The 18179-nt window shown below is 50.7% G+C and overlaps 2 protein-coding genes across 14 annotated transcripts in view; both read right to left on the reverse strand.

Moving 5' to 3' along the window:
• Positions 1-227: 227 nt before the first annotated feature.
• On the reverse strand, positions 228-14279 carry ILKAP (ILK associated serine/threonine phosphatase). 6 transcript variants are annotated; one of them, XM_030494064.2, is made up of 12 exons: positions 14129-14279; positions 13322-13387; positions 11654-11710; positions 10051-10173; positions 9205-9331; positions 8200-8306; positions 7638-7731; positions 5657-5744; positions 4262-4383; positions 2376-2495; positions 888-969; positions 228-683 (listed from the first exon to the last, which is right to left on the reverse strand). In XM_030494064.2, exons 1-12 carry the CDS (start codon positions 14172-14174, stop codon positions 543-545), a joined length of 1173 nt encoding a protein of 390 aa, XP_030349924.1. In that variant the 5' UTR covers positions 14175-14279; the 3' UTR covers positions 228-542. The 6 variants fall into 6 exon arrangements, 5 of the variants coding, with proteins under 5 accessions (XP_030349924.1, XP_030349925.1, XP_030349922.1 ...); XR_003992539.1 differs by lacking the exon at positions 14129-14279 and having other exon boundaries at positions 4262-4388; positions 13322-14024; XM_030494065.1 differs by lacking the exon at positions 11654-11710 and having other exon boundaries at positions 14129-14250.
• A 441-nt stretch (positions 14280-14720) lies between these two features.
• KIF1A (kinesin family member 1A) overlaps positions 14721-18179 on the reverse strand; it is a 41396-nt gene continuing 37937 nt past the window's right edge. For all 8 annotated transcript variants that reach the window (XM_030494079.1, XM_030494078.1, XM_030494077.1 and 5 more), the window contains one exon: positions 14721-17663. In XM_030494079.1, the coding sequence (XP_030349939.1) occupies positions 17621-17663 (43 nt within the window). In that variant the 3' untranslated portion in view covers positions 14721-17620. The remainder of the gene's footprint in view (positions 17664-18179) is intronic.

Consider the following 18179-nt stretch of genomic DNA (forward strand, 5'->3'; position numbering starts at 1 on the left):
TTGTATCACTCAAGCTGCATGCAACCTCACAACTCAGCTTCAGAACCAAAAGATTTCCTTCCCAGCACTAAGACAGCCCACACTACATCCCAAGTCAGTGGCCTGGTTACTGCACAGTCCATACGGTACAGCCTGACTGGGAGTTCCCACTGAGTCCTAAGAACTCATGATTCTCCCAGGGCCTCATACAAAGCTCAAAGAAATTAACAGCAGAACTGCACCAGCTGTCAGGCTGCATGCCCACAGATACCTGCTCTTGCTAGCACCTCTGCCAAATGGATTTATTTGGTTTGCCAAGACATTCGCGGAAGGTTGACAGGACAAGAGATTCCCGCAAAGGCGGATCCACTGTGGCAGACACTTAAAAAAACCTGCTAGCCAAGTGAGCTATAACTATTAGAAAAAAAACCAACCCAACTTTATTTACACTGAAGAGCATCCAGCAGGACCCTCCCTCCCCTGGCCACACATGCACACACACAGACTTCTCCCTTCCCTTACATCCACCAGAAGCTGGGGAACCTGCTGCTGCTCCTCATCATTCAGTGCTCTATCCGCACCACCATGACTGTGACATTGTCCGCCGATCCTCGCTGCACTGCCTTGTTGGCCAGTCGGTTACATGCAGCTTCATACCTAGCATCTGCTTCCAGCTTCCCTTCTCTCGTCTGGATGTTTTTATCCTGGTGGGACAAGGAAAGACAATACTGATTGCTCCCACCAAAGCAAGTAAGTGCCACAAATAAGGACAAAGTGCAAAACAAGTAAGGACAAACTCAGGTATAAGGGAGGATATCCAGGCAGAAGTACATTTCTGCAAGTCAAAATCATTCCATTTCATGTGCCCTGCCCTTGACAAGCTCAGCCCTCAGCTGCGTTCTCCTCACCTCAAGGCAGGAAACAATGAAGTTTACAGCTTCTTCTGGTGTAAAGACTTTAAAGAGGCCATCACACGCTATCAGAATGAACCTAGAAATCAAGCAGAGACCAGTTTCAAGGCTGAATCTTTGGCTCCCCAGTTACAGCAAAATCTCTCCAAGCTATTTTATGAGTACCCACGCTCCAATCCAAACGGAAGGTGCTATAAATCTCATCTGAAAATCCCTCAGAAACACCAGATGTCCTCTGGTGCTCCAGAACCTACTATTCACGGAGCTGAGGAAATTCAAAGAACAGGCCAAAGATGCAAGCAACCAATGTAAGACCTAGATCAAGACATCCTGGCAAACCTACTGATACTGCACCGTTAGCCAAGACCATATACCACACCCTGCTGGAAAGCTCCATTATTTCTTTAGGACTGCTTCATTCCTTTGAGTACTTTTCATTCATCTATTTTTCCTGTGAAGGAGCTAACACAAGGAAATAGAGAAACACAGCCAGTATAATACCTTATGTGCACCCCTTTAAATCCTTTACATTTCCACACCCTTGAAGTATGTGATAACTTAATTTAAATAGAAACATTCAACAGAAAAGCAAGCAGCTTAACCCAGAAAGAGAAGCATAACTATGATTGGAAAACTCTGCCACAAGGTACTGCTGCAGACTGCAGGTGGTTGAGAGGATACAAAGCCCAAGGCAAGGAGAACTGCGTCACAGCTCCTCACCAGAGGATGCGGGAGCCAGCCTGCCGTGCACTTCCTGCCTGCACAGGGGCTTGCATTAACCAGGAGCACTAACCACAGTTACTGGATAAGGAAAACTGCAGCCATCCCACAGAGGTGTCCAGCCTGCCAGAGCAGCACTTGTCTTTGAAGACATCGTTTCAGAGCCCGATGCTCAGAATATCTCTAGAAATATTTTAGTGGATCACTTGATATGGAATTCTAATCCCAGAAAAAGCAGCAGTACTGGGTTACATTCTCATCTCAGAGGGCCTGCAGGGTCATACTGACATGAAAGCTCACAGCAATTTGTCATTGCCAATCATATGTTAGAAAAATAACTCAAATCTTCAAATATCAGAGTCAAATGCAACAGTGTTTGTGTGCACCACAGCTGCTAGGAATAACTCTTGGACAAGATGGGGATCCAAGGATTGAAGCCTTAACTAACTGCTTGAACAGTGGTGTGTGAACTTATTCAGAGGATGAAGGAAGTCTAAGGCTCATATATGTTGTCACTGCTGCAAGACTGCTTTCTCCAGCGGAAGCCTACACAGTACCTTGGCAGGGTGACACAGCAGCATTATCCCACTACACTGTTAAGAAACAGGAGCAGAGAGACAGCAGCAATAAGAGCATCTTCTCATTCTGTGTGATCTGAAGTGCCTTGGCCATAACCGCAGAGCATACGGGGTCATGCAGCATGTGCTACTTTTGCTGAGCAGAGCTAGGACACAGCCATCCCCTTTGGGTGAGGGCACTCTTTACCTGTCATTGTGTGTGAGTTGGCAGCGTTTGATATCTGGCACAGAGATAACACCACAGCGTTTGTACTGGCCATCCCCAATGGAGCGGGAAACCTCCAGCACTCCCAGGACTCTTCCGTCCCTGCACAAGGGAAGAAAACATTAAGAGCCCTCCACACACATGCACATCTCACTGTGCTGCCTGACCAGGATACGCTTCACGGTGCGTTCAGCTGCCTCCTACAAATCCTGACCCACTTCCCCAGCAAGTTCCAATCTTCCCTTCAAAGTCTCCTTCACTTTCTGCATGTTTGTGTGAAACTTTGGGAAACAAGTGGAGAGGGGGAGAAGAAAATGAAGTCAGGAGAATTCAAGGCTGTTTTCCATCTCCCTGCCCTAACTCAAATCCTGCTTGGCCTAGCAAGCCAGAGAAGTAAGTTAGATGATTGTGCTGAACTCCTGGAGGTGGAAGTTTGAATTCACAGATTATTTTTTGGCAAGGTATCCCGCAAACTGCACTTCAGTAGATGCACAGAATGGCAGCAGGTAAGACTAGATCTGAGCCAGCAGCCCCTCTCCTGTGCTCTGCTTATCAGGACACCAACCACTATAGACTGGCTCAGCTGTGGGCAGTTCCAAGGAGCAAGTACCATGGCACTTTCTCCTGATCATTTAGTCTTTACTAATCACTGATCACAGCAATCAGTTCTGTGAAACCCAAGTTACAATTCTCCTTAGGAAGCAGTTTTGCTTGCTAAACTTTTCTAATTAACTGACTGCTGCCCTAACAGAAGCAGCTTCCCACACTCCACCTTTCTAAAAATAGAGCATCTTCTTCCCCAAAAGGCTCTTCTGTGCACTCTGGAAAGACAGAAGCTCATTCATCTCATAGCCCAACCAGCCCTGCTTAAAAGAAAAGCATGTCAAGAGAGATTTGATGCTCATACACTATGCAACGTATCTCTTGGGTCCAAAATATTGAGCTGCAAGCAGTGAGAAAGGCAGCCAGGGAGATGTTTCCCATTCTAAAAAGAGCTAAGAGACACTGGCCCATTTCTTTCCTGTGTGCAAAGATAGATCAGTGCTAAGCATAAGCAGCAGCATGTGCTCTCCAGAGATAAGGGGAACAAGGCACTCTAGACATGGCAGTGTGACAGAACTGAAGCCACCCCTCACCACAGGGCATTCTGCCTCTGCAGGCACCAGGGTACTTCACCTGCACAGAGACAATATTTAATGGTATTGTCACCTCTTGTGACAATACCATTAAATCAAGAAACAGCATTTAAAGAAGGAAGAAAACCTAGCCAGAGAAATCAGACATACCTGCTGTGTTTAGCACCAGCTGTCCAAGCAGCCACACACATCTACATGCACAGGAACATTAAGATCCCACTATGGCTCCAGAAACCTCCCTCCTACTGCAGACCACCTCAGTGCATCAGCTAACCCCCAGGAGAGCAACGCCAACTGACATCAAACGCTTTTCATGCCCTCTCAAACCATCACCAGGGAAAGGTGATGCCGCAAGGAAGTGAGTTCTATTCAACGCCACAGTGTGCAGCAAGCATTAACTTCTTAAACAAAGTTCAACTCTGTAGGTCAAGCTTAAGCATGTCCATGCTTGCATCACATTGCCAGGCTTTCATGTGGGTTCCTGCCTCTGCAGCACAGCACCCCACTCCCATTGTAAGCCCCTGAGAAACAAACCAGCCCCCATCAACCAACTCAAACCACTGAATCCTTAGACACCTCAGGCACCGCTCTGCCTCCCACAGGCAGCAACAAATTTTCTCCAGACTCTCACTAGCATGAGCGGTGGACTCAGGAAACTCTAGAAACAAAATGTTCAGGCCCATAGTTGGGCCAGGGTTTAGATTTGCTCATTCACACCGTTTAGGCATTTACCTGACATTTCCTCCAGCTTTCTGTATCCGCATACGCTCCTCATACTGGGTGGGGTTATGCTCCTTACTGAGGCTTAAGGCTGCATGTTTTTGACTGTCTTCATTATAACGACACAGAATCGCCTGTGCTGACAAAAGACCTTCGTGAGTGAAAAAACAACAAAACTACAGCAAGAAGAACTTCTTGAGAGAGAGCTGCAACTTGCAGTGAATGGGGCTACATCTGACTGGTGGCTGGTCACCAGCGGTGTTCTTCAGGGCTCAGTCCTAAGGCCAGCGCTGTTCAGTACTTCTATCAGTGATCTGGATGCAGGAGGTGAAAGCATCATTAGCAATTCTGCTCACAATACCAGACTGTGAGGTGCTGTACAAGAGGCCTTGTAGAGGGATCAAGTCCAAGCGCTGGATTCTGTGCCCGAGATGGAATTCACACCAGGTACAAACTGGGAGAGAAGTGGCTGGGGAGCAGTCTTGCAGGGAAGGATCTGGGGTGCTGGGTGGCAGCAGGCTCACAGGAGCCAGAAGTGTGTGCCCAGGCAGCTGAGAGGACAAACTGCATCCTGGGGTGCATCAAATGCAGCTAAACCAGACAGCCAAAAGAGGTGATTGTCCCACTGTACTCAGTGTTGGTGTGGCCTCACCTCGAGTACTGTGGGCAGTTCTGGGCCCCACTGTTTACAGAGGGTGTGAAGGTACTTGAATGTGCCCAGGGGAGGGCAACAAAGCTGGTGACAGCGCTGGAAGCCATGTCCTGTGAGGAGCAGCTGAGGACTCTGGGTTTGTCTCCTTTGGAGAAAAGGAGGATGAGGAGCAACTTCATTGCTCTCTACAGCTTCCTGAGAAGGGGACCTAGCGAGGGAGGTGCTGATCTCCTCTCCTTGGGATCCAGTGATAGGATGCATGGGAGTGGCTCAAAGCTGTGCCAGGGGAGGTTTAGACTGGACATTAGGAAGCATTTCTTCAACCAGAGAGTGGTCAAACACTGCAACAGGCTTCCTGGAGAGGTGGTCAATGCCTCAAGCATTGTGTTTAAGAGGCATTTGGAGAACACCACAAAAAATATGCTCTAACTTTTGGTCAGCCCTGAACTGGTCAGGCAGCTGGAGTAGCTGATCGTTGTAGGTCCCTTCCAACTGAAATACTATATTCTAGATACTGTGAGACATTTAGCACCACCAAGAGAGAGCTAGCACACTAGTTGTTTTACACTATGGGAAGACAATGCAGGAGTACCCTGCACCAAGCCAAAACAAGATGCTTTGTAGGAACAAGATACTTTGTAGGAACATTCAGGGAGCTCACAGCAACTGGGACATCCCACACACCTCACCCTTCATGCTGAATGAAGCTATTGGAGGAATCAAGGCGCCAACAGTGGGCTTCCCGTTCTGCTTACCCGGCTGTCCCCAAGGTTGGCTATGTAGAGAGTGTTGTCGACAGCTAGGACACAAGTAGCTGTGGAGCCATCCTTCCATGCTGGCTTCCTGAAGGGAACAAGAATGAGATTATTAAGGAGGGAAAACAATGTTTAAGAAATTAGTCATAGAGCACTCCCAGGGTACTCAAGAAAGTGTCATGTGCCAACACACTGCACTCAGCTAGCACAATCCCCCAGCAGCTGCCTCAAGCAGCTATGGAAAGTGTTGGTGGTGAATAGTGAGCTGGACAAGGACAGCAGAACTGAATAGTACCACCTTCTAAATGCATGGCCAATGCCCAACTGGTTCAAATACTGCCAGCCATGCTCCCCCCACCAGCCCATCCTCACACTCAGCTCCCAGGAAAGTTTATCTGTGGCTGAAACAGGCTCAGCCCCAATGACTGCTCAGAAGCTACAGCACTGCAAGCAAACAAGCACCCCAAACTCCTCGGAAGGCTCCTTCTTTGCAGCAGAAGGAGCAAAAGGAAGGCACAGGCACAACTGCAGCAGAGTTGCCTTCCTTTTTGCTTTCATTTCCCTTCCCTTTTCTCACAGTACCCCTGCACACCTGCCTCTGTCCTCATCATCCCACCTCAGCAGCAACACCACTCGTTCAGTCACTCTCCTGATATTTCACTTGCTGTAGTTAAGCCTGTAAGTCTAGAGCTCTACGTAAAATTAGAAGCCTTTCTTAGATTACAGCTGCCAGACTAGTCCTCCCCACAATTAAACCCAACTACGATGCCACTCTACTGAAACTAGCTTTGAAAGACCGATTTCTAAATCTATCTCATCCAGTTTTTCCTAACTTCAAAGGTGCAGCTGAATGAAGATCATTCATTTAGCCATCAATACAGCTACCACTAGCAATCCGTTGTAGTGCCTTTGTCATAAATCATATTTCTGACCAAATGGAGACTGGTTTGTGAATGACACTGTTGTGACAGATTCAAAGAAGCTTTTTCCTTTTGCCTGGTCAAACTCATTTATCTGATTAGTCTTAAGAGACTGAGCCAGTCTGAAATTTACTTAAAATTGAAAGTTTACAAGGAATCTCAGAGTTAGATGTATCAATAGTCTCTCAATCTGCATTAGAGGTGTCACTATGAAATTGCAGTGGGAACAAACAAACCCAAACACTTAAAGGACTGATAGCAAAGTGACTGTGTTTTAAATGCAATCCACATCTCCCCTAGTCCACACAGTTCAGCAGAAACTGAGAGAAAGTAACTTGCACTCAAAACCCAGCTGGGAGGCAGGCTGGCATTTATCCCACAGAAAGTAGCTGCTGTGCTTTTCAGCTTCTTTTTAAAAGAATCTGTTAAAAACAAACTTAAGATGAGGAACATTTTTCTTCAGCATTTCAGTTTTCAAAACACATGAAGAAAGCAAGATTTAAACTTATATTGGAGGAGTTAAGTCTTTCAACACAGGGCATTAAAAACAAACTCAGAGACATGCTCCAGCCTGGCAAGCACATACTTGCTAACAGGAATGCAGCTCTAAAGAAAGCTCCACACAACAGCCTGCAAAGTACTGCTCCACAGATACCCTCCTGCCACACTTCAAAGCCATCAACACAGAGATCTCATCTCAGGCAGTAGGGAATTAGCCACTTCAGCAACATGGCAAGTCTTTAAAAAAAAAGACAAACAAGATGCCCTGGTAAGGACAGAAGTGCACTCTTGGTCATGTTTTGGTTCCTTCCTCTGCTACAAATGTGTATTTTGGTCTAAGGGGTCCTACAGACTGCTTTCCACAGAGTAAGACCAGAACACGCCATGATCTAGCTCTAGCAGGCACTCAGATGGCAGAGTTGCAGCCTGGCACACCTAAGCTGTATGGGGTTTTGCTAAAGCATAGATACAACTCAAAAGTTTCCTCTGCCCTGCTCAAAACTAAGGCGTGTGAGATGCAAGCAAAGAAATACAAACACATGGGAAGCATTTACACTTACTGGCTGGACGCCTGCTTTAGAAACTCTTCATCCGTGTGTTTGAAGGTGTCCAAAAGGCATCTCTTCACAGTTTTCTCCACGCTGGCTACCTCACCTGTCAGTCAGGGAAAAGAGCAAGTAAGCTCCAGCTAAAACGTATCTGACCTATCCCAGTCCCTCCCTTCGCCCACCCAATATGCAGTCAGGCAGTGCACCTCTCAAGACCCTGTGCACAGCAGGGGTTCACACTACCAAAAATCTGTACAGTAGCAGGTATGAAGAATTTATGACATATCCCTCTCCCCCACGGGCATATTTTCATGCTTGAAGTAGCACTGCCAAAACTGGCAACACTGCATCTCACACTTGATTAGTGGTTCACGACTGGCTACTTGTATCCTTGTGCCAAATAGGCTTCCAGCCCTCTTCGCCAGGAGACAGCGCACTCTTGCAGTAACCCCCTGGGATTAAGGGATGGGAACTGTCGAACTATGCCCAAACAAATCAGTTTCCCTATCTACTGCATAATGCCAAGGCAGAAAAGGTGACAGTTCTCCGGCAACCCTTATTCCACAAGTCTCACCTTTAGGAAATTTCTTAATCAGGTTCTGGTGCAGATTCTGTGCTGCAAATTTTGAGGCTCGGACTCCCCCATGGCCATCAAATACAGCGAAGTACGAGACACGTGTGCTGTGAGGGAACAAAGAGTAGCAGAAAGGGGCTAAGAAAGGCCGTTAGCCAAGAGCAGGATCGAGAATATTCATCTCCACAATGCCCTGCCCCGTGTCGGCCAGACTGAATAAATACTGCTCTCCAAGGCACAAAGGTAGCAAGTCTCTAAGTTCACACACTCAAGCATATGCTTCACCTCACGTGCACTCAAGGAAAATCCCCAGCACTACACAGACATCAGTCTAAGCAATCCTACAGTTCTTTCCGTGCCTAAAATTGTTGAAACCATTCTATAGACAAGAAACTCAGATCCCTCAGCACATGAAGCTCTCTGGACAATTACTAGTTCAGAAACTAGATCCCATATCAGGATGACCCGTGAGAGCATTCCTTTAAATACAGACACTCCCCCTTACACACACTTGTATGCGTTTATTTGCTGAAAGATTTAAACTTTTCAAGTAAGGGAGTTCTGATACCTGTTTTCCCCTCTTTGAGCATTCTCCAGTGCCACAGTTAGTGTTTTACACACTGTAAAATCCCCAAGATAAGGCCTCATTACTTGTAACTAAACTGAGGGTCTCTAAACACCCACGCCTACATTTGACTCAGAGGCTCAATACCCAGAGCTACTGGGCCCTCACAATCCTTGCGAAATCAGTGACCAAATCCACTGAGCATCACTCAAAGAGAGGTATTTGCATACAAGAGTCCCGTGATTTGTGCAGAACACTGCTACCCAGGTCTCCCAGTGACAAACCCAAACCACACACCACAACACAGGTGTAGTCAAGAGCATGAGCTGCTTAAAGCAAAAGGGATCCTATCATGGTCTTAGCTGAAGCAAGCTGGACCTCCTTCACCCTTGTGATGACTGCCATCCACAGCTTTATTCTGACAGTTGTGGCCCACTTACATTTGGGAGGGCAGAGGCTGGCATTCCTTGGTGATATCATTTAAGATGACATGTGCATCCTGCATGTCTTCTCTTTCACCTTTCCTCTCTGCCACATAACCCTTCAATCCAAGAATGCCCACTGACCCTAAAGGGGAACAAAGCAGACACATGCACACAAATCAAACTCCTCCATCTCCTCAGCTCAGGCTAAAAAACAGTAAATCAGTGACCACTTTTTAGCTTTCAGAACCCTATTCTGGCACTTGTAACATGGGTTTTTAAGTGACCCCAAGGTCAGCAGCTATAAAAGCTGCTTGCCCCCATTCTGGCAGGCAGCTATAACCAAGCAGGACTGCTGGGCATCAGACAGGGCTCTTACCAAATGGTGGGGGGAGGGCAGGGGAATTGTGTGACACTGAACCTGCAGATTAACAAAGCACAGGCAGGCACCTGCACTGAAGCCAAATGTCCTATATGTAACAGCAAGTCTCCCCTGTCTTTTTTAGCAGCCACCCAGCGGAGAGATGTGTGTATGTGGCAAAAGAAACCGGTGTGGCTCTAGCCTTCCAGAAGTTTCACAACCAATATCCCTCTTGGCAGTACAGGAACTTATCCTGCAAAGGCTGAGCTGCTTGCTGCTCAGCTTTTGCCACTTCAGCAGGGCTGGTAAAAAGACTCGGGTGAGGGAGGCAGAGTGCCAGGAAGCAAGAGGGGTTTCCATAGACTGCTGCAGCAGTTTGTTCCCTACAAGAGGCTGAAAATACAAGCAGACTGAAGAACCAAAGCTTAGCTTTGGTCTGGACTTCCTCAGCCCAACGTCAAAAGTACAAATCAAGTACATTTGTTTTCAAACTGTCTGAAAACCTTTACAAACTTTCTTTTCCACAAGTTCTTCCCTGCCATTCTTTTCTTCCTCCTCCAAGGACTTTCTCTTCTCCCCTTTCCCGTGGCTCCCTGCTGATGAGACCTGCTCGGTAGCACTGGAAGCTGAAAGAAAGCAAAAATGCAGGTGACTGAAATCTGCCAGCTCTGTTTTAGTTGCATAAATTCAGCAGCAAGTCCTTTTATACTGAAGCGCTCTCAGGAGTGCTGGCTGGCACACTCACACAGTATTAAGTGACCAGAGTTAGTACCGAACAAGACATTAACTGACCACAAACACACACACACACAACTTCACTCAGCATGTACAACCCACAGCACACATCGCTGATTTGATCACTTTACATTGTGGGCCTACCTCAGACACAGCACAGCTGTGTTTGGCTAGCTGGCTGTTGATACTCCCCACCAACCCACATTTTGTTTCTTAGTTACCAGCCTTTTTTGCAATTAACTGCTCAGGAAGTTAATGTTTGAGGTTGGAACACTTCTAATTTTTATTATTATTATCATTATTGTCTCTAAATTGCGCCCACAGTCATGTGAAGAAATGTATTTTACTACTCTTACTGTGCATATTTGTTTGGGGTTTCAGAAGACAGGTTACAAATAAAAGCCAGCAAGCAAAATATGATTCCCATGACATGAGAACCCTCATGTTTTCCTTCTGGAAATTTATTCTCCTATGGTATCATGAATTATCTTACCTCCTCCCAGGTGCTAGCAAACACTTGGCTGCATGCAGAAAGCCGTGCCAGACCACTAGTCTAGACAATGTCTAGTCTAGACCTAGACAGCCCACAGCTAGGAACAAGGTGGCAGTCTGTGACCACAGCAGAAAAGCAACAGAAGCCGGGGCAATAGCAGCACCAGGCACTTGCTGCTGTGCTGGCTTTGGCTAGGGTAGACTTAATTTTCTTCGTAGTAGCTAGTATGGGGCTATGTCAGCCAGGATAGTTGACCCCAACTGACCCAGGGGATATTCCATACCATGATGTCACGCTCAGCAAATAAAGCTGGGGGAAGGTGAAGGAAGTGGGGAGGATGTTTGGAGTTACAGCGTTTTGTCTTCCCAAGTAACTGTTACATGTGACGGAGCCCTGCTTTCCTGGAGATGGCTCAACACCTGCCTGCTGATGGGAAGTGGTGAATGAATTCCTTGTTTTGTTTTACTTATTAAACTGTCTTTATCTCAACCCATGAGTTTTCTCACTTTTGTTCTTCCAATTCTCTCCCCCATCCCACTTGGGAAGGAATCAGGGAGCAGTTGTGTGGGCCTTAGCTGCTGGCTGGGGTTAAACCACAACCACTGTCTTTGCTCCCTGCAAGCACACACTTTCACTTCCAAAGCAGAGAGCTTTCAGGCATAGATGACAGGGGGCCTAAAATCTGAGGGATGTACTTCTGGCAACAGACCTAAGTTTACTTTTAAAGAGTCAGAATCCAAATTCAAACAATCGGGGCACAAATAGATTGGCACAATTAGTGTCAGCCAACCTGGACACCAGGTTAACTTGCTGTACAATCAACAAAACAGGCTACACCAATGGGTTTTCCTGAGAAAGGCAGGTCAGCAGATGCTTACCTGTGTCACCACTGCTGGCTGGCGGAAGATCATCAAAGAGTAAAGAGCCTCCTTTTCCTGGAGCACAAGAAAAAGCAAGGAGGACTAAAAACCTTTGTCCCTGAGGAAATAATGCTCTGTGCATGCCCCTTCTGAGGTGTGGAAATTATAAAATGTCAGTTTACCAAAGCAAGCTAAATTTTAACTTCTGTTACTGGATGGTGGGGGCAAACCTACATTTGTTCCAGGGAATATTTATATGGAACATATTATGGACTACATGTGGAACATCTATAACATTCTGTTGATGGGGCTACGGCACTGGTGGATATGGCAGGAGCAACTGACGTCATCTACCCAGATTTGTGCAAGGCATCTGACACTGTCCCACATGACATTCTTGTCTCTAATCTTAAGAGGCATGGATTTGGTGGATGGACCATGTGGTGGATAAGGAATTGGCTAGATGGTCGCAAAGAGTTGTGGTCAGTGGCTCCATGTCCAAATGGAGATCAGTGGACAGTGCTGTTCTTCAGGGGTCGGTATTGGAACTGGCACTGTTCAACATCTTTGTCGGTGACATGGACAGTGGCATTGAGTGCACCTCATCAAGTTTGCTGACGATACAAGCTGTGTGGTGCAGTCGACACATTGCAGGGCAGGGATGCCATCCAGAGGGACCTGGACAGGCTGGAGAGGTGGGACAGTGCAAACCTCACTGAGTTCAACAAGGCCAAGTGCAAGGTCCTGCACCTGGGTCAGGGCAATCCCAAGCACAAATACAGGATGGGCAGAGACTGGATTGAGAGCAGCCCTGAGGAGAACGACTTGGGGGTGTTGGTTGATGAATACCATGAGCCATCAATGTGCAACTGCAGCCCAGAAAGCCAACTGTGTCCTGGGCTGCATCAAAAGGAGCATGGCCAGCAGATCAAAGGAGATGATCCTGCCCCTCTACTCTGCTCTTGTGAGACCCCCCTTGCAGTCCTGCATCCAGCTCTGGAGTCCCCAACACAAGAGGGACGTGGAGCTGCTTGAGCGAGTCCAGAGGCCATGAAAATGCTCCAAGGGAGCAGCTCTGCTCTGGAGACAGGCTGAGAGAGCTGGGCTTGTTCAGCCGGAGAAGAGAAAGCTCCAGGGAGACCTTAGAGCAGCTTCCAGTGCCTAAAGGGGCTGACAAGAAATCTGGAGAGGGACTTTTTCCAAGGACATGTAGTGACAGGACAAGGGGGAATGGCTTCAGACTGACATAGGGAAGATTTAGATTAGATATTAGGAAGTTCTTCCCTGTGAGGGTGGTGAGACACTGGCACAGGTTGCCCAGAGAAGCTGTGGCTGCCCCATCCCTGGCAGTGTTCAAGGCCAGGTTGGACGGGGCTTGGAGCAACCCAGCCTAGTGGAAGGTGTCCCTGCTCACAGCAGGAAGGTCAGAACTGGATGAGCGTTAAGGTCCCTTCAAATCCAAACCATTCCATGATAATCAAAATAATAAATTAAATTTAAAAAAAACCCAAAACAAAACAAAAAAACCCCACACAAGAGGAAAGCAGATGCTCTGCACACAGGTGCTGATAAACCCATCTTTATCCTGTCTAACAAAGAAAAGGGTTTACACTAGTTTCATCTCAAGTGATGCTGATGCAGAAAACATGGGAAGCCAAAATAACAGAAGGAACAGAGCACCCATACCTGAGTCAGCACTGCTGGCTGGCGGGAGATCGTCAAAGAGGAGAGGCCCTTTCTGGGCTTCCTTCCCTGTAAGGCACCAGGACAAAGTCAGGACCCACTGCATGCACTCGGGGGTTGGTTTCCGGAAGGACTGCCCTCCAGCTGAGCACACGTGGGGTGACTGAGGAAAGCCTTGTCTACCTTTTGCCCACCTTAAATTTAGGCAGCTCCTACATAAGCAGGACAACCACTTGCCTGGGGGTGATGCGAACTTTCGTCTTGAAAAGAACTTGTTTGCTTGGTTTCCAGCAACCCACTCAAAATGCATTACCACCCCTCGCCAGCCCAATTGAGACGCTATAGCGCTGGAGTGGCCCAGAAAGCACCAAATTATTTCAGGTAACAACATCACAGCTCTCCGCAGCCCGACCCACAGCACCACAGTGAGGGGAAAGGCTCCAGCACGGCTAACACCCCGCGTCCGAACGAGTCCCAGGGAAAGAGAAAAGCACAGAAACCCCTCCAAAACAAACCCAAACCGGGTCATCCCCTCTTGCAGCCGCCTCCTCACACGCCCCGCTCTCTTCTCCCCCGCCCCTCAAGCGCTGGGAGCCCTCAGCTGTCACCGCCCCGGTGCGCTCGTTGCAGCGGCGGCCTGGAGCCGGCACCTCCGCCCGCAGAGGCGCGCTGCCCACGGCGCGCTGCAGCAGGCCCGGCGGGGCCGCGCGGCCTGCCAGGCCGTGCCGGAGCGAGTCCCGGCCCCGCGGCCCTGCGCGGACAGGGCAGGGCAGGAACCAGGCGCCCGCCGCGGGGGTGGCGGCCGCTCACCCGCCGCCGAGCAGCCGGGCTCCGGGAGGTCCCCGAACAGATCCATCGCGCCGGCAGCGCCGCCTCCGAGGCCGCTTCCCCCTGCCCGGGCGCCGCCCCACCTCCCCGGGCTGACAACCTCCAAGCGCAGCCAACCAGCGGCCGCGGACGGACCTGAACTAGGCGCGCGGCGGGGCGGGAGCGGAAGGCCGCCATTGGCTCCGCCCCGCAAGGGCCTCCGTCAGTCGCTGCAGCGGGAGGCGTGGCGCCCCATCAAACACCCGCGCCGGGCGGCAGCTGCTCCGCCAATTGGAAGGCGGGACCGGCCTGCCAATCAGCCCCGTTGCCCCGCTGCGTTCTCATCCAGGCTGACCAATCCCGGGGCGGGGATGTCACGCCCTCCTGTGCCTAACCAATCGCTGGAGGGGGCAGGAAGGGCGCGCGGCGCCCCCTAGCGGCGCAGGAAGGTTCCGCTGCAGCACAGCCCCGTACCCGGTGTCACTGTACCGGGTGCCCGTACCCGGTGCGCCCCTCAGACCCTCGCCTGCCGCCGCCGAGGCGAAGGCGCCCGCCCTACCGACCATGCCCAGGAAGGAGAGCGGAGCGGCGCAGGGATGTTCTGCGTTAAATGCCACATTTATTTCAGAACCGAACAAGCCTCACGCGTGCACGGACGGCCGGGACCCGAGGCGCCAGCCCCGAGCACGGGGCAGGGAGGGCCGGGACCAGAGGGCACAGGGGGCAGCTCTCCCTCAGCAGGTCCCCGCCCGCCCGCTGGTGCTCGCCCACCCTCCATGCCACTGTCCCCCTGTGAGATTTCCCTTCGGATAGGGCTCACAGTCGTGCCTAAACATTAAGGTTTGCGTTCCTCATCCCGGGGGGGCTGCGGTGAAGGAGGGGATGGGGGGTATAACGGGGAGAGTGCGTGGTGCTGGCGAGAGCGGGGCCAGGAAGATGGCAAAAGTAGCCTGCAAAGCCGGGGACATCCCGCAGGGATGCTGCCAGCCGGGTCTCCCTCAGCGCGGTGTCCCGCAGCCGAGATGTCTGCTCCGCAGGTTTGCTGGCCTCAGGCAAAGCTTCGGCTTCAGCTCCGGCTGGAGGATGTGCCCGTCCCGCAGCCGCCCCTCGCCTGCAGCACGGGCAGCGCTGCCCAGCCCTGGCTGAGGAACCTGTGTCTGGTCGCTGGCAGACGCAGATTCCCATCTCCACCAGAAGCTGCCTCCGCCCTGGTAGAGCCTCCCCTCTCCCTTGGGACACACAGTGTTCCCTAGCCCCTTACTCTGAAATGTGGGATGGTACCAACCAGTCTTTGCTGGAATGTCGCAGCCGAGATCCCTCCTTCACCCCAGCCGCAGATCTGCCCCTCCATGCCCCCCGAGTGAGAACCTACCCCTCCATAAAGGACACGAGTTGGCTTCCAGGTCTCTAGATCACAGGGGGGGAAATAACACAGTTTGATGGGGCGGGCAATTTGCCACCTGCCTGGGAAGCAGGGCTGGGAGGAGCAGCCCTGCCACAGCTCCGGGCGAGAGCAATGGGGTGAGATGCCCAAGGAGCTGCAGCAAGGCTGGGCAAAACCTGCAGGGGCTCAGGAAGGACCCCAAAACCCTTTTCCACCACCTGAAACTCAAACTGAATGGCCCCTGATGTGCAGCGAGGGGGTCCCTGCAAGCCTCTGCCCGTCTGCCGTGTCCCTACCTGTCCGTGCCTCCCAACAACATGAGCGTAACAAGAAGACAGCACCAAGTCCCACACACACGCACGCACACACACACACACACACACAGACAGTGCGGGGAGGTGCGGCAGAGCCAAGGCGCAGCCGTGCTGTGCGAGGGAAGGTAAGCCACCAAGGCGTGACAGCGAAGCTAGGGGGGTGCCCGGGAGATACGTGAAGGAAGATGCTCGCCTTCCTGCCCAGAGCTGTGCTGGATCAGCTGGCTGCTTGGGAAGCCCCAGCTGAAAGCATCCTCCCCCCCCCCCGCAATGGATGAGAGATGGGAGATAGATAGAGGAGAGGGAGAGCTGCTGCTGGGGAAGGTGGGAAGCAAGTTATGGCTGGAGGAGAAGGTCTTTTCGGCAAAGCCACCTCTGCCGTGGGAAGCCCCCTGGATTAACGTGCCAGTGGAGGCAGGGTGGGAAGGAGGTGGGCACTCGCTTCTGCAGTAGGGGAAGAGGAGTGAGAAAATGCCAACTACAACAGTAAAAAGAAGCCCCATTCCCACCCTGACACCCCCATCCTGACACCCCCACCCCAGCCCCTCCCCTGCCCCTCTGACTTGCTATGAGCCTGTTGTCCTGCTGGGAGGAGAAAGGATGTGACAGCACTCTTAGGAAAGGGTAAAGAGGGTCCTGTGGATTGGGATAGTCATTTCTAGCCCCAGCTCCTGGGGAACTTTCCCATCCAGCATTGGAAGCAGCCACCTGAACCTCCACGCTCCCCACAGGGATGGGACCCTTGGCGTCCTGTCCTAAGAGGGGAGGAATCCCTTTGGACAAGCCCCCAGGAGCTCCTAAGCTGGGATAGTGGAGGTGGCCCACATGCTTTTGGGAAGGACAGCCTGGTGCAAGGTGACAGGCAGAGCCATCCCCAGAACCCTCCTTTTCCCTCTAGCAGGACCAAGCTCCAAAGTGAGGTGACACATCTGCATGGATGTGGAATTCTCTAGCCCATTGAAATGGTGGGCTCCTCCCTTCCAGAGGTAGATGGGGCAGGTAGGAATTGCCTCCTTTGGGAAGACATGGTAGGCTGTCCAGCCACCACTTAGGGGAGAAGTAGTTTAAGCTGCAGGGGGGTGCAAAGCAGAGGGTTGGGGAAGGGCAGGGAGCGAGGGCAAGAGCTCCGCTGCTGCTGGGCACATGCCAGGGATGTCCCAGGAAAGGCATCTCTGGGGCCCCAGCCCACTGCCAAGGCTCTCCCTTGCCTGGGGGAGGCATTGTCCAGGGGCCAGGACCCAGGTTACGGGATTTTTGTGATGTAAATAGAAATAAATACTTTATAAATATCATCTTAAACTACCGATACCTGATCTTACTCTGCTGTCTCTTGCAGAAACATCAATAAACTAGGAAATCCTCATACTTAAACTTTCTCCTTTCCCTTCATGTGGAGGCAATTCCTCCTGCTCTCCCACCTCCAAGCTTTACCACACTCCCACCTCTGTAGGTCAAAGACCAGCTATTAGCCAAAACTGCCCTCCTCGCTCCCTCCCCTCTGACAGGGACCTTTCTGGAGCATTACAGATGGTGTGACATGAAGATCACCCATGAGGGGATGGGCAGAAGATGGCATGTGCACAAGAGATCCTGCCCAGGCAGGTCGAGGCTTTTGCAGCTACGAACGGAAGTGAGTTTCCTCCGCAAAGGTGTGAACCGAGACAGATCCTTCCATGGAGCAGGCAGCTGGGGCAGCAGATGGTGTGAGAGATCAGACGTTAACATGGGGAGTCTTGAGACAGAATCAGCTATCTTGATTCTGTTGGCAGACGGATGAGGTGGAGGGTATTTTTCAGGTTAGATTCTCATCTGGGCTGTTCTCCTTCTGGAAAGCTTGGATCTGATTTGGAAAACAAGGGAAAACAGGTGTCAGAGAGGTGGACAAGGAGAGATGTGGTCCCCCTGTGTTTGGTGTCCTGGCTCCCGGCTGGTGCTTGAATCCAGCCAGAGCTGGAGGGACATGGGATTAATGTCTCTTTAGCCAAAGCACACCAATTTCTGTGCATTTACTCCTCTCTCCCTAGTCCTGCCACTTCAGGTGCTCTCAATAGCAAATGGCCAATGTCCCTGCCACCAGTCATGAATGTTGCTTTGAACTCAGCACAACAATGCTTCTGTACCAGCCGATATCTGTCCCTAGATTGAAGAATTTAAGCCGGAAAGAGCTGAAATCAAGTTTAATATGGTCCAAGTTCTGCTAGCTGAGAGCACATCCAGGCACAGCTCTGTGCAGGAGGTGTTCCCCACGCCTGGCTGGAGGGGCCTGCACCAGGGAGAGAACTGGGTCTGGGACAGGGAGCACACTTGGCTGCCCACAGACCCCCCACCAGCAACTTCTCTGCACCACCCTTCACTC

Source organism: Strigops habroptila, chromosome 8, assembly GCF_004027225.2.
Source record: "Strigops habroptila isolate Jane chromosome 8, bStrHab1.2.pri, whole genome shotgun sequence".
NCBI classification, from domain to species: Eukaryota; Metazoa; Chordata; class Aves; order Psittaciformes; family Psittacidae; genus Strigops; species Strigops habroptila.